At 37.9% G+C, this 14,065-nt stretch overlaps 1 protein-coding gene across 11 annotated transcripts; it reads left to right on the top strand.

Annotated features, from left to right (window-relative positions):
• Nucleotides 1-8,948: 8,948 nt before the first annotated feature.
• On the top strand, nt 8,949-11,729 carry LOC106380571 (YTH domain-containing protein 1). 11 transcript variants are annotated; one of them, XM_048747767.1, is made up of 9 exons: nt 8,958-9,152; nt 9,652-9,746; nt 9,816-10,012; nt 10,094-10,345; nt 10,427-10,503; nt 10,564-10,825; nt 11,134-11,190; nt 11,264-11,316; nt 11,395-11,729. In XM_048747767.1, the coding sequence occupies exons 2-9, from the start codon at nt 9,656-9,658 to the stop codon at nt 11,453-11,455; spliced, it is 1,050 nt and encodes a 349-aa protein (XP_048603724.1). In that variant the 5' UTR covers nt 8,958-9,152; nt 9,652-9,655; the 3' UTR covers nt 11,456-11,729. The 11 variants fall into 11 exon arrangements, with proteins under 11 accessions (XP_048603721.1, XP_048603724.1, XP_048603723.1 ...); XM_048747766.1 differs by having other exon boundaries at nt 10,427-10,825; XM_022697037.2 differs by having other exon boundaries at nt 9,652-10,012.
• The last annotated feature ends 2,336 nt before the right edge of the window (nt 11,730-14,065 follow it).

Raw genomic sequence — 14,065 nt, 5'->3', positions numbered from 1 at the left:
AGCCTGGAGATGAAGCTATTTTGGCTAATCATATGGTGTCCGATCGGAGTAAAATTGGTGGCTACGAATAGATGACATATAGGACTATATTCTGACCGGAGAGATCAAAAAGTTAACAAGAGAGTTCAGAGTTGATGTTTTAGAGCCGTCAAGGTCATTTGGTGTTTTCTCAGGTTTCTTCAGAACCCGTGGCAAAGGTGAGGGTCTATTCTGTAAATCTCATACTAGTGTAGAATTCTTCTTATGTTATTTTAGTTTCGAATCATGATCCGTCTGTTTGAATTGAGTCTTATGTGATAGTTAGGATATTTCATCTTAACCGAAAATAGGGGTCTAGAGGATTCAACTATTGTTTGCATTATATGATGTTAAGTAATGTTATATATATATATATATACATACTAAGCTAGCGATGCATATATGGTGTGCGGGGGCTTAGAGATGTCTTAGCTAGCGACGCAAATTTTTTTGTGTGTGTGCGGGGTGCAGAGACGTTTGCATATCTACGCAGATTATGGTGTGCAGGGGTACAGAGACAGACTGCACTAGCGACACAAAGTATTATATCCTTACGAGGAAATGCGGGGTGTATGGACTAGATGTGTGCTATCTTCGCATTGTTTGTGTTTGTGTTTGTGTGATACTTTAGGCATCGTGTGTATTCATATTAGAGCTAAACTTACATAGTGGGTGTTCTATTACTCAAGTCAGTGGTTTGCGTGTTTAGCATCCCATACCTCACTGAGTGACTCCCATGTTACTCACCCCTCCTTTATTCCCACTTTTAGGTGAGACTAACGAGCATGAGTGATTGATATCGGATTGGTGTTTTGGGCGTTTTATTTATTTATTTTTCAGACTTGCGGTTTTATGCTTTTGTCGATATTTCGGTATTTATCTCTTTTATTGGAGTTATGGTGTTTGTAGACTATTTATGAGGACTAATAAATGGATATTTTAGGATTATTATATTTTATTTTATTTTGGAGAATGTGGATATTACAATTTGGTATCAGAGTGGGGTTCTGTCCCGACTCTGACCCGGGATGGTGATTTGTGGGGACTCGATTTTAATCGGTTTAGACTATATTCAAAATATGAGTGGGGATTTAGGAATTTTTAAAATAAAACGAATAGCACCTTCTCGTTCAGTAAATTATAACTCAATTGTCTCTTTTATGCTGATGAGTAAAATCATCGTCATTCGACCTTAGGCTAACAAGGTTCAACCAAATGTTCAACATATTGATGATGTCAAAGTTTGTCATATGGTTCAGGTGTTTATCAGTTCGTCAGTCGTTTTCAAAGATTGTCCGTGAGTGAATATGTACGTTTCCGCCACCACATAACTTTAAGCCATCACTCCATGAGTTTTTGTTACTGGAGCTTAATTGGTATGAGAGGTGAGCCATTGGTTGGCAAGTGTTATTCTTGTGTATGAGTCAATTGACTATTGTATGTATGTTCAGTTTGTAAACTCGTAGGGATCGCTTTGGATTGGGGGTGCGACATCTTGCGTTGTGTTTATAATGGAGTTACACTTGGTTTGGTTTGCCATATTTTGGATGTGTTGATCATTTCAGAGTGTGTTTAAGTTATGAAGATTCTTGCAGCTCCACAAAGACGCTGGAAGCTATTTGTATTCATCAATATGTTCCAGTTCTACTCGGAGTTGACGAGTTTAGTGGGGGTCTAGCAGGGCTAGAGTATAACTAGTACGATGCCATTCTTGGGATGGATTGGTTGTTACGACATAGAGTAGCGTTGATTTGTAAGAGGGCAAGAGTGCATATTCATGGATCATTGGGGAGATTATATTGCCTCCATGTTGCATGTTGAGGAGTTATTGAGAGAGAAGCATTTGACCATTTATGGATTGTATTTGGTAAGCTTGGAGAGAATCAGTTGTTTGCTAGCTGAGTAGTAGCTTGTGGAAATAGAACAACAAAAATGAAATTTTTGGTCATATGGTTTCAAAAGCAGGAGTTGCTCTAGTTTTTGAAAAGACAACTACAATTTTGGCATGGCTGACACCTACGAGGTACAGAGATCTAAAGCGTTATTATCATTGGCCTGATATGAAGAAGGATGTTGCTACATTTATATCGCAGTGATAGACTTGTCAGATGGTTAAGACTGAGAAACATGTGCCTAGCAAATTATTGTAGAACATGCCATTGCCAGAGTGGAAATAGGATATGGTGACAACGGATTTTATGACTGGACTCCCGAAAACCTATTGTGGGAGGAATGCTATTTGGGTGATTGTGGATAGACTCACCAAGTCAGCCCATTTCCTAGCGATCACGAAAACAAACAGTGATGATCAGCTGGCACAGATTTACATAAGAGAGATTGTGAGGTTATATGGATTTCTCGTCAGCATTGTATAGATCATGATGCAAAAGTTCACATCGACATTTTTTAGAGCCTTTTAGAAGGTACTTTAGACAAGGGTTCATTGAGTACATCATATCATCCGCAGATAGATGGGCAGTCAAAAAGGACTATTCAGACATTAGAGGATATGCTCAGAGCTTGTGTCCTAGATTGGTAAGGAAGCTAGGGAAAGTATTTATCTCTAGCAGAGTTTGCATATAACAACAACTATCATTCGAATATTGAGATGGCACCATATGAGGCGTTTTATGGTAGGCCTTGTCGTAGACCACTTTGTTGGACATAAGTGGGGGAGCGGCGAGACTTAGAACCAGCAATGGTTCATGAGACGGTAAAGCATGTAGATATGCTCAAGACTCGGCTTAAGGAATCTCATGATCGTTAGAAGAGTTATGCAGATAAGCACAGTAAAGATTTGGAGTTTCAGGTAGGAGACTTAGTATACCTGAAAATGAGGACATTTCTGAGAGGATCTAAGACGCAGAAGTTAAAGAAGCTTCAACCGAGATATATGAGACCGTACCCAATTGTGGAGCGGATTGGAGCAGTGGCTTATAGTTTGCAGTTAACAGCGGAGTTGTCATAATTCCATGATGTGTTCCAAGTGTCAGTTTTGAGGAAAGTCATGAGAGAGCCAGAGTTCATTTTGCAGCAGCCGCCAAGTGCTCATGGTAAAAAAAAAAGTGTATGCACCTTGCCAGCTAGTAGATAATATAAATTGGCAAGTAAAAGAGTTCAGGGGATGATGATTATGTTGGTCAAAATTTGTTGTGAGAGAGAGACAAGATCCACGAGAAAACCTGGGAGACCGAGACTCAGATAAAGATTGACTATCCAGAGATTTTTTTAGGACGGTATTGGACAACTGGCTTAGGATTTGAATTCGAGGACAAATTCCTCGTAAGTGATGGTTTAAGTGATGCACTGAGCAAACTCTTGTTCTTCAAAGTTCAAAGTGACTTTTTATTTTGTGGTGGTCTCTTTGAACAGTGTGGATTTTTATTTGATTGATATCCTTTTGTTGTTTTGTGGATATACAGAGGCATGTCTTCTGATACTACTGCCAAGGAAAATGTATCTGTTGTCGATTCTTCTTTGACTGATTGGAAACAAGATATAGCAAACTCCGATGATTCAGGTGTCTTTCTTTTTAGCAGTTTATTCTCATTGTCTTGTTTAACTGTGTTTGTTGAATTACGATGGACAGAGAGTTCTGGAGATCGTAAGCCCTCCAATGCTGTACGAGGTCACTTTCTTGGAAGTAAGAACAAGAGTAAACCAGGGTATCAAACGAGATACTTCATCATCAAAAGTCTAAACTACGACATTATTCAACTCTCGGTTGAGAGAGGGATATGGGCTACTCAAGTCATGAATGAGCCTATACTTGAAGGTGCTTTTCATGTAAGATTTGAATTCGAGGACAAATTCCTCGTAAGTGGAGAAGAATTGTAACGACTCAAATCTTGGCTCAGACAAATTTAGCCTAATAAAACCCAGTTACATTGCAGAAAACCCTAAGTTCTTCTTATATATAAAAAAATTTTGTGGTGGCCTTTGGCAGAGACTTTTGGAATAGCTAAACCATGTTGGAATGTCACCGGAGCAGCAAAAGATATCCACCATGAACGAAGAGCCATCACACCATCTGAAAAGAGAGATTAAGGCTCAGCAGACATGTTTTGGGAGAACAGAAGAACGGTTGATCAAAACCAAGAATTTTGAAACTAAGTTTTGAGATCGGATCCGCCGACAGTCAACTTCATCAGTTTTTCCCATTAATATAGAAAGAACCAGGAAACGAGCGTTATATCATTGGAAATATCCCGTTTTCAGCTTTCTATATCATCTTTCCGATCGTCAACCCGAGGTACGGTTATGAAATATTGACATTGCTTCTTGGCGAAGAATAAAGTTGTTGAGTTGCAGAGACAGTTCTGACCATTCTCGGTGTAAGTGAGAAACGGTCGGCAAAAACAAAAGCTTTCAGTCTGGAAATTTGTCATCTGCGTATGCGACCAGCCTAGAGATGAACCTATTTTGGCGAATCAAATGGTGTCCGATCGGAGTAAAATCGGTGGCTACGAACAGAGGACATATAGGACTATATTCTGAGCGGAGGGATCAAAAAGTTAACGAGAGTTCAGAGTTGATGTTTTAGAGCAGTCAAGGTCATTTGGTGTTTTCTCAGGTTTCTTTAGAACCCGTGGCAAAGGTGAGGGTCTATTCCGTAAATCTCGTAAAAGTGTAGAATTTTTCTTATGTTAGTTTAGTTTCGAATCATGATCCGTCTGTTTGAATTGAGTATTGTGTGATAGTTAGGATATTTAATGTAAACTGGAAATAGGGATCTAGAGGATTCAACTATTGTTTGCATTGTATGATGTTAAGTAATGTTATATATATATACATATATATATATATATATATAGTAGGGATTATATGGTGGACGGGGGTTCAGAGATGTCTGGACTAGCGACACAAATGTGGTGTGTGGGGGCTCAGGGATGCCTGAGTTAGGGACGCAGATATGGTGTGCGGGGGCCCAGAGATGTCTGAGCTAGCGACGCAGATTGTGTGTGTGTGGGAGGGTGTAGAGACGTTTGCATATCTACGCATATTATGGTGTGCGGGGGTACAAAGACATACTTTACTAGTGATGCAGAGTATTATATCCTTATGAGGAAATGCGGGGTGTATGGACTAGCTGTGTGCTATCATCGCATTGTTTGTGTTTGTGTGATGCTTTAGGCATCGTGTGTGTTCATGTTAGAGCTAAACTTCCATAGTGGGAATTCTATTACTCAAGTCAGTGGTTTGCGTGTTTAGCATCCCATACCTCACTGAGTGACTCCCATGTTACCCCCCCCTCCTTTATTCCCCCTTTAAGGCGAGACTGGCAAACATGAGTGATTGCTATCGGGTTGGTGATTTGGGCGTTTTATTTATTTCTTTTTCAAACTTGCAGTTTTTATGCTTTTATCGATATTTCAGAATTTATCTCTTTTATTGGAATTATGGTGTTTGGAGACTATTTGTGAGGGTTAATAAATGGGAATTTCAAGATTATTATTTATTATTTTATTTTGGAGAATATGGATATTACCGTTCTATTCATTTTTGTCTTTCAAATTTGTTCAAATAACACATATAGGGATGTCAGGAACTATTTTTAGGTAAAAATCTAGGCAAAGTCTCTGAAAATCATCACAAAATTTTAACCAAAATATTGTCTACAGTTGATATACTATTTACATTATTAATAGAATAACAGTGGATTACAAGTGACTTTCAATAGCTATGCACAAATCTCATGTTTAATAACACTTGATGTGGAAAGAGTTTTTTAAAATATTGATTAAACAAAATAGATTTTAACGAAATACTAAAATCTCTTGTTTTAGTATAGCCCATAAAACTCTACAACTTAAAATATTTTCAATAATAGTGAATTTTAAATGAATTTTTAAAATTTATGAATAATAATAATGAATTTGTAATTTTGATACAAATCATTTTAAACTCTCAGTTAAATATATCCTTAAGTAACTAAGTAAGAGAGAAAACACTAAATACACAAAATAATGCAATTGGGAAGATAACGTGCACGAGTGCCAAAAAGCATAAAGATCTTCTTGAAGCTTACAACTCTGATAAAGACATATCTCTATTTACGAGATAACATCGTATAGGGTCCGAATGATAACGTGCGGGACAGCTGTGGAACAACTACAGTGTGGTTCTAGTAATAAAAAAAAACATATAGAAACATAGGTATATATAGAAATTTTAGTTACTATTGACAGTGGTGCAGGGCGGTGCAGTGTATCACCATTAGGAGTCATAATAGAAGCCTACAACTCTGGTAAGACCAGTGTGTTTACACAAGAAAGTCAAGATAAATAGACACATCAAACAAAAGATTTAGACTAACCTACCTGTCCACCTGGTGAGACCTCAATGTAAAGTGTGCGGAACATATGACCCGTGAGAGTTTCGAACTATAATAGAAAACAAAAATATCAGTCATTAAAAATCGCAAAAGTTAGCAAGAAAGAGAGACACAAGTATTACTTCAGATATTTTTTGAGAAAGAATTTTACTATCTTAAAATGAGAATAAAATTTTTTTACAAGGCGATGTCCATTGGCTAAGAGCATCTCAAAAAAAAAAAAAAAATTCTATTTTGAAGTTTGTAAAACTTCATATTTTGTACAAAACTTCATATTTGAAGTTTAAAGGTGTTCTTCTCCAAAATCAAAACTTCAAACTTAACTTCAAAAGTATTTATATTTTATACTATGCTCTTTTATATTTGTCATAATTAATTTAAATCCATGAAACTAACTAGCACATATATAAAAATACTACAACAATATTAATTAATAAAATGTACACTAAATATAGAATTTTACATAGTAATACATAATTTAGTATTAAATTACAAGTAAAATATCATATTATTCTATAGGCATGTTATTCTATAAAATTATTTTCATAATACTCCCATATATAATCAATCAGTGCATTTGTTAAGTTTCTTTGGTAATATTTTTTTATCTAAATCTGGTTTCAAAATATTTAAAATATTATTTTAAAAGTTTTATGAAAAAATGAGTATTAAAATGATAAACGAAAATATATTTAAGAATCATAAAATGTAATATGTATTGAAATGACCAAAATGCAAATAAAAATATGAAACTTCAAATTTGAAATTTTGAGTAGTGACTATTCAAAACTTGATATTTGAAATTTCAAAATTCATTTTCGGAGAACAAAAAACTTCATATTTGAAGTTATAGAGTGTCTTTTGGAAATGTTTAAAATAGCCCATGTTTAACATAATAGAGAAACCAACTTGAATCACATGTCAATAGTAATGATAGATTAAGAGCTCTAGGTAGAGAGAACCTTGTAAGTAGTCAAGAGAGTTCGAGGTTAGGATGGGAAACTGTATTAGTGTGTAAACCAAACTTGCATCAAAGCAGAGGAGAACGCTAGTCTATCATTGTACATGCTGGAAATCATGTTCTTTCGACTGTGATCTTGATGTCTTGACAAAAGAGGGAGACGAGGTGAAATGTTACCGATGAAAACGATTATTACTTTCCTTCCATAACATGTAGATAGTTTATTGCCAGATGAGTAGAATTAAAATTTTGTGGAATTTTTGTCCTTTGAAACCAAATAGTTAAGCGAGTAACAAGTTCTATTTTCTCTCAGGAGAGAAGTAATTGGTAGAATCAAGTCTCTCTCAAATTGACCAAGAAAAGTCACAAGTGAAGAACATATGGATGAATTCCAAGTGAGTGTTGCTTAAAAGACCACATGGGTCAGTATTCAGCCCCCATTAGAGAAGGCGGTCACAAGTTAAGCACAACAAGCCATGTTAGGAATTTATGCTTTAGAATGCCCCCTGAAAACCATACTTCTCGATGCCAGTCTACTTCTTGAAAAGGTTCACAAAGAAGTGTAGATTTGACCAGTCAAAAAGTAGGAGGAGTTAACACCATTTGGTAACCAAAGAGTAGGATTGAGGTGTCTCATATATGACCAAAGGTGAAAGGAAAGATAGAATCCCTACCTGCTTTTCTGACCATGCTGGAGGGGGCATCCACAAGTTGTTTTCCCACAGTTCAACCAGAGTACAATCTATAGCAATAGGGAGACGATGATGATGGTTGAGATAGGCATAAAGGTTTCCATAAGGTGACCAGTTCCATGATTAGAGGTAGCAAGTCTCTACATTCTCATGATTTTATTTAATCTAGGGGTAAGCTAAGGACCTCTATTGGATCATCTTCTTCGTTAGTCAAGAGTGTTTTTTTCTTAATATTAATAACCCATAAATTATTCATATTTCTTTTTAGCACCTCACAAATAAACAATGACACCCAAAGCACAAAATGTAAATCAACTTTTAAAGCGCTGTTCAGCAGTTAGATTTCTCAGTCCAAAACCACCTTCCTTCTTTTCATTACAACACGATTTCCATGATACTTTTGCCGAGGCTTGAGCTTCATAGTTACTTTTCTAAAGGAATTTTCCACACATGGAATCTCTCTCATCGGTTACCACCTTAGGCATGACGACTGTGCTGGACCAGAATTTTGTAATCCCATTGATAACCGATGGACGGAGCTGAAGTCTACCAGCATAGGAGAGAGTTTAGTTTTCCAAACGTCAATTTTTTTTTATTTTATTAACACATAAAGGTACACCTATATACCGGATATGAAAGAACCCAAAAGGCAGACTAGTCTGAGCTTGACTCTGATCCATCTTGTCCTGCCTTAGCCCATAAGCGAATACACATGAGTTATGAACACTCATAGCTAACCTTGAGTTTTCCTCAAAGTATTTTAGGACCTGGTTTGGCTAGACTGGTTGGTTTGCTTATCTACATTTGAAGGCCGAACGGGTGAGCCTATTAATAGAGTGGGCCGTCTATACAATACACCACCAGCGGTATAACCAAAGCCTGATAAACCGTTAGATTTAAATCTTCAATCGGATCCTGTCCGTTCAATTTACACCTTTCCTCACCTACACGTTACTCTACCATAATTGAGAACTACATCGACAGAAAAAAAGAAAAGAAAAAACTGAAAGAAAATAAAAGAAGAAGAAGATTAGGGCTTTCATTGGATTTGAGTAAGAGGAAAAAGAGTCAATTGCTTCTCGTGTCTTCTTCACTTGGGTTTCTCTCGTTCCCTGCCTGTCCGAGAAGCTTTTTAGATACTATCAAGGTTCGTTTTCGATAATTACAGTTAACTGTACTTTTGTTAACTGTAAACGTCGTCTGTTAAAATTGATCTCGTTACCGTTCTAAGAATTACAGTGTGGTTTTGTATCGAAATGGCTTATTGTTTTTTATTTTATTTATCACATTGAATTAAGGTTTCTGGGTTTTTGTTTGGTTCTTGTGGACAATTACTGTCGAACTTCCTTTAATTTGCTTCAGGAACACTAATTTCTCTTTGTGGTAGACTAATGATTACTAATTAAACTTACTTATTATTTAGAAGTGCTATTTGATTTGGTAAAAATCTTACAAACTACACTAGTTTCTCATTCTAGTAGTCGATTTTGATTGTGTCAACATCTCTCTGGTTATGATTTAAGTGATGCACTGAGCAAACTCTTGTTCTTCAAAGTTCAAAGTGACTTTTTATTTTGTGGTGGTCTCTTTGATCAGTGTGGATTTTTATTTGATTGGTATCCTTTTGTTGTTTTGTGGATATACAGAGGCATGTCTTCTACTACTGCCAAGGAAAATGTATCTGTTGTCGATTCTTCTTTGACTGATTGGAAACAAGATATAGCAAACTCCGATGATCCAGGTGTCTTTCTTTTTAGCAGTTTATTCTCATTGTCTTGTTTAACTGTGTTTGTTGAATTACGATGGACAGAGAGTTCTGGAGATCGTAAGCCCTCCAATGCTGTACGAGGTCACTTTCTTGGAAGTAAGAACAAGAGTAAACCAGGGTATCAAACGAGATACTTCATCATCAAAAGTCTAAACTACGACAATATTCAACTCTCGGTTGAGAGAGGGATATGGGCTACTCAAGTCATGAATGAGCCTATACTTGAAGGTGCTTTTCATGTGAGAAACCTCTCCTCGATAAAAGATTAAATATAAATGTTAACATTTAGTGGTTTTTGATATACTGATTATTTGTTGTAGAACTCTGGTCGAGTGGTTTTAATATTCAGCGTGAACATGAGCGGATTCTTCCAAGGGTATGCAGAGATGCTGTCTCCTGTGGGTTGGAGACGAGACCACATATGGAGTCAGGGAGGTGGTAAGAACAACCCTTGGGGACGCAGCTTTAAAGTGAAATGGTTGAGGCTGACTGAGTTGCCTTTTCAGAAAACACTTCATCTCAAGAATCCTTTGAATGATTACAAGCCTGTTAAGATTAGCCGCGATTGCCAGGTAACACCCTAACTTCTAAGATAGTGTCTCTCTCCTAAATGCTAGAAAAAATAAAGTATTTTTAATGTGTGCATTCTCTAGGAGTTGCCGGGAGATATTGGTGAAGCACTTTGTGAACTCCTTGATGCGCATAGCTGCGATGACGGTTTGCTGAATAGGTATAGTTTGGTTCTTAGATCTCTTTATATCTGCTTGTTCTTGATATTGGCGTGTGACAGCTCTTCTAGGGATGATTACTCAACAAAAAGGTCTCGCGTGGAACCTCCATCTTCCTCAGGAGACGAAGAGTACAATAACAATATGTGGGGCCATTACCCTCCTGCGGTCTACTCAAACCAGGATGGCCTCAGCAGATTCCATCTTGCACAGCAGGGAGGATATGGTGTAGAGCAAGAAAAGTATTTACGATTCAACTCATGGGGTTTGCCTTTGGAGAGCCCTCAAGCGAATACCCTAACCGATGATGATTTTCTTAACATGGTAGTGGCATATCTGCTTGTAACATATCTGTTTGTAAATCATATTGTTGGTTTGGTTGAAAGATGCTTATGGCACACAACTGGAAACTTGGTGAAGACATTTGTTGTTTTACTTTATTTTTTAACATCCGGGATATTTGTGATCCATATTCAACTATATTACTTATATATATCTCAGGGTTTAGCTCAAGTTTTGCATTAACAGGGGCTTTCTTAAGAAGCATCATGAGCTCTGGTTTTGCTGTTGTTGTTGTCAAATCTTTGACAAAGTGTTGTGATTGCTTCTTTTGTTTGTTGTTGTTTTTGCAGTCTTATGAAGAATACGTTGAAATCCACAGCAGATGCATGAGACAACTTGGTCTTCCTGTCAGTATTGTCCATCGTTGTTTAATATTCACTCTTCTAAACCTATGGCTTGACTTTCTTTCTTTCTGTGCAGGTGATTCCACAATCGCATGCCACACAAGAGCCATCAAGTAAAACAGATGATGGGTAAGCTTACTAAACCTGCTACTGAATCAAGAGCAGCTTCATTTTTCTTAGTTTGTCTGTTCCCTGGCATTTAATCAGAAGCAATGGTTCTTCTAAAGACCGGTCATCATCAAGAAAGAGAGGACGGGATTCATCCTAGTGTTCAAGCTCGAACCTCTACCACTAAGATTGCATCAAAAACGCCCAAGAATTTGTCCATTTCGCTAGCATGGTGATGGAGAAGTTGTCGTCATGCTGTATTCACGTTCATTTATTCTGGTGGTTTACAGAAACCAGAAGAGTGTAGCTAAACAGTTTCTTCTTTTTTTTTTTGGCCAAAACTTGTACAGTTTTTAATATGGCAACGCTTAAAGCTTTTGGAAATCTAAACCCTGAATTAGGTTTGTGATTTCGTTTTAAAGATAAGTTCTCAAGCTGTCATGGTACAAAGAAACAAAGCAAGAACCTTACTGATATAACTTTATGAAAAGAAAACTCCTCTTATTGGAAATTGACTCCCTTTGTTCTAAGAGAACCCTTGATGGAGGTTTTTCCCATTGGAGCTCTTAAAATATGTATTATGTATATATATATAAGTATGTATATATTATATAGGTATAACTATTTGTTGTGTCCACAATTTTTGTGGAACTTCATAGACAAATGTTCTTAAAATGAGACATACATATATATATTAAGAGTTCCAATGAGAAGAACCCCATTGAAAGTGGTCTAAGTTCTTATGAAAAGGAAAACTGGATGGCAGCGGGGCCTCCAAAGTTGCTTGGGACAAGGTCTGCGCTCCAAAAACAGGAACGAGGTTTGAAGAACTGGGTCTCTTGCAACACCGCATCTGCGACAAAGCTGATCTGGCTACTCTTCTTCAAGAAAAACTCTATTTGGGCTACTTAGTATCTCACAGAAGTCCTAGAGTGTTTAGCTACACTCTTCTTGTATGCAACCTAGCCGTGACGTTTCCCAGTTCGCTGGCAAAGTGTACTGTTCCGATCCCCCATTTTTGGGGCTGATTAAATTAATATATCATATTTAAAAAAAAAAACACCATACAGAAGAACTCCTAGCTTGCTAACTACTTACTGTTACAACGCGGCACCGTCTTTGATTGGATCAAACACGATGTGGGAAACAGCGAAACTTGCTATTTCTGGTCGAGTAACTGGTCACCTTTTGGAAACATCTCCAAATACCTTCGAGGCGAAAGCTCTCGCACCACTGGAATTCCGGCGCAACGACCTTGGCTGAACTATGGGAGTTAGGCAATTAGAAACTACCACCTGCGAGATCAGAAGCACATGTTAATATTCTATCATATCTCGCTACTTTATCGCTGACCAATGACATGGATAGGTTAGAATGGATGCCTGATGGAAATAAATCGAATGTCTACTCAACAATGGCAATCTATAACCTTCTGCGTGTGAGGCAACAATGAGTCCCTTGGTGTAAGGAGATCTTGTTCTCGAAGGGAATTCCACGTCACAAATTCTTATCTTGGTTGTTTGTCCTTGACAGATGCCCTACCAAAAACAGAATGGTGGACTGGGGAATTGACACTGATCCAACTTGCATCCTCTGTAATTCAGATCTTGAATCAAGGGACCATTTTTTACGCTTACTCTTACTCTTGGGAGCTTTGGCACTCTATTGCAGGAGGAGCGGGTTTCTCTACACCAAGAGATTGGAATGTATTACTCGGTGATCTGGAAAGGCTGAAATCACCGCAACACATCAGACTACTAACGCTTTTGGCTTGGCAGGCTACTTATCTACTGCATTTGGGCAGAACGAAACGGTCGACTCCATAGAAACAGATTCAGACACCCATCCGCTAACATCAAGGAAATTGGTAAAACCATCAACTTAAGGATTGCGGCAATTCGAATTGAAGATCCACAATTCTCTTCATCTTTGTTCCAAGCATGGCACCACTGATCTCTTCTTCACTTCCTCCTAGGGCGATATGCAACTCTATATCACCCATCCTCTCTCAATCCTCCGTCTTCTTTCTGCTGGCTAACTAATTTGCTTGGGCAAGTAAACTTTTAGTTGGGCTGCTAATAGCTTTGGTTCTTTGTAAGGCATTTGCCACTAAACCAGGCTTTGTAAACTTTTTTATTCTCATGCAATTTAGTAGAATATAATTTAGCAAAAAAAAAGAAAAACTCCTCTTATGATATAAGTGTTATAAATCAATTGATGGATGTCCATAACCGGCCCGGTCCATAAACCGGCCCATCCGCAGGAGAGAGAGAGAGATGAGAGAGAGTCGGCCTATTGAGGAGACAGAGAGGCGGCTACATCTATGTTTTCCTTATTCGTTTATGTTTATGATTTGTAATCTTTCCTATTCTTGTATTTCCATTTATCTCTCTTGTAACCCTTATATAAAGGGAACACTTATTCATTAATAATACACAGAAACTTACAGCTCTAAATCCTAAGTTTCACAACACGTTACCAGCACGAAGCTCTAACACCCTGAGCCTAAAACCTAATCGATAAAACCCTAAACCTAAACCTAACCGGCGATCGCATCTAACCCTATCCCCGATCGCGTCTCTTGTTCCTGCAAAGCGTTCCAGCTCGTGTCCACCTGATCAGCTCCAGTCCCAAGGCGTTCCTGATCCAAGACGACCTCAGCTTCCCGTTCACATCAGAGCCGCTCGCGATCCCGACTGCAACAACTCGCGTTCCCTGATCAGCCGCTCGCAACCTCAGCACCGTTTGCGACCCGATAGGAAGCAGCCAG

The sequence above is a fragment of the Brassica napus genome, chromosome C2 (assembly GCF_020379485.1).
Source record: "Brassica napus cultivar Da-Ae chromosome C2, Da-Ae, whole genome shotgun sequence".
Taxonomy (NCBI): domain Eukaryota; kingdom Viridiplantae; phylum Streptophyta; class Magnoliopsida; order Brassicales; family Brassicaceae; genus Brassica; species Brassica napus.
The sequence above is the reverse complement of the archived record's forward strand: the minus strand, read 5'-3'. Positions and strand labels throughout refer to the sequence as shown.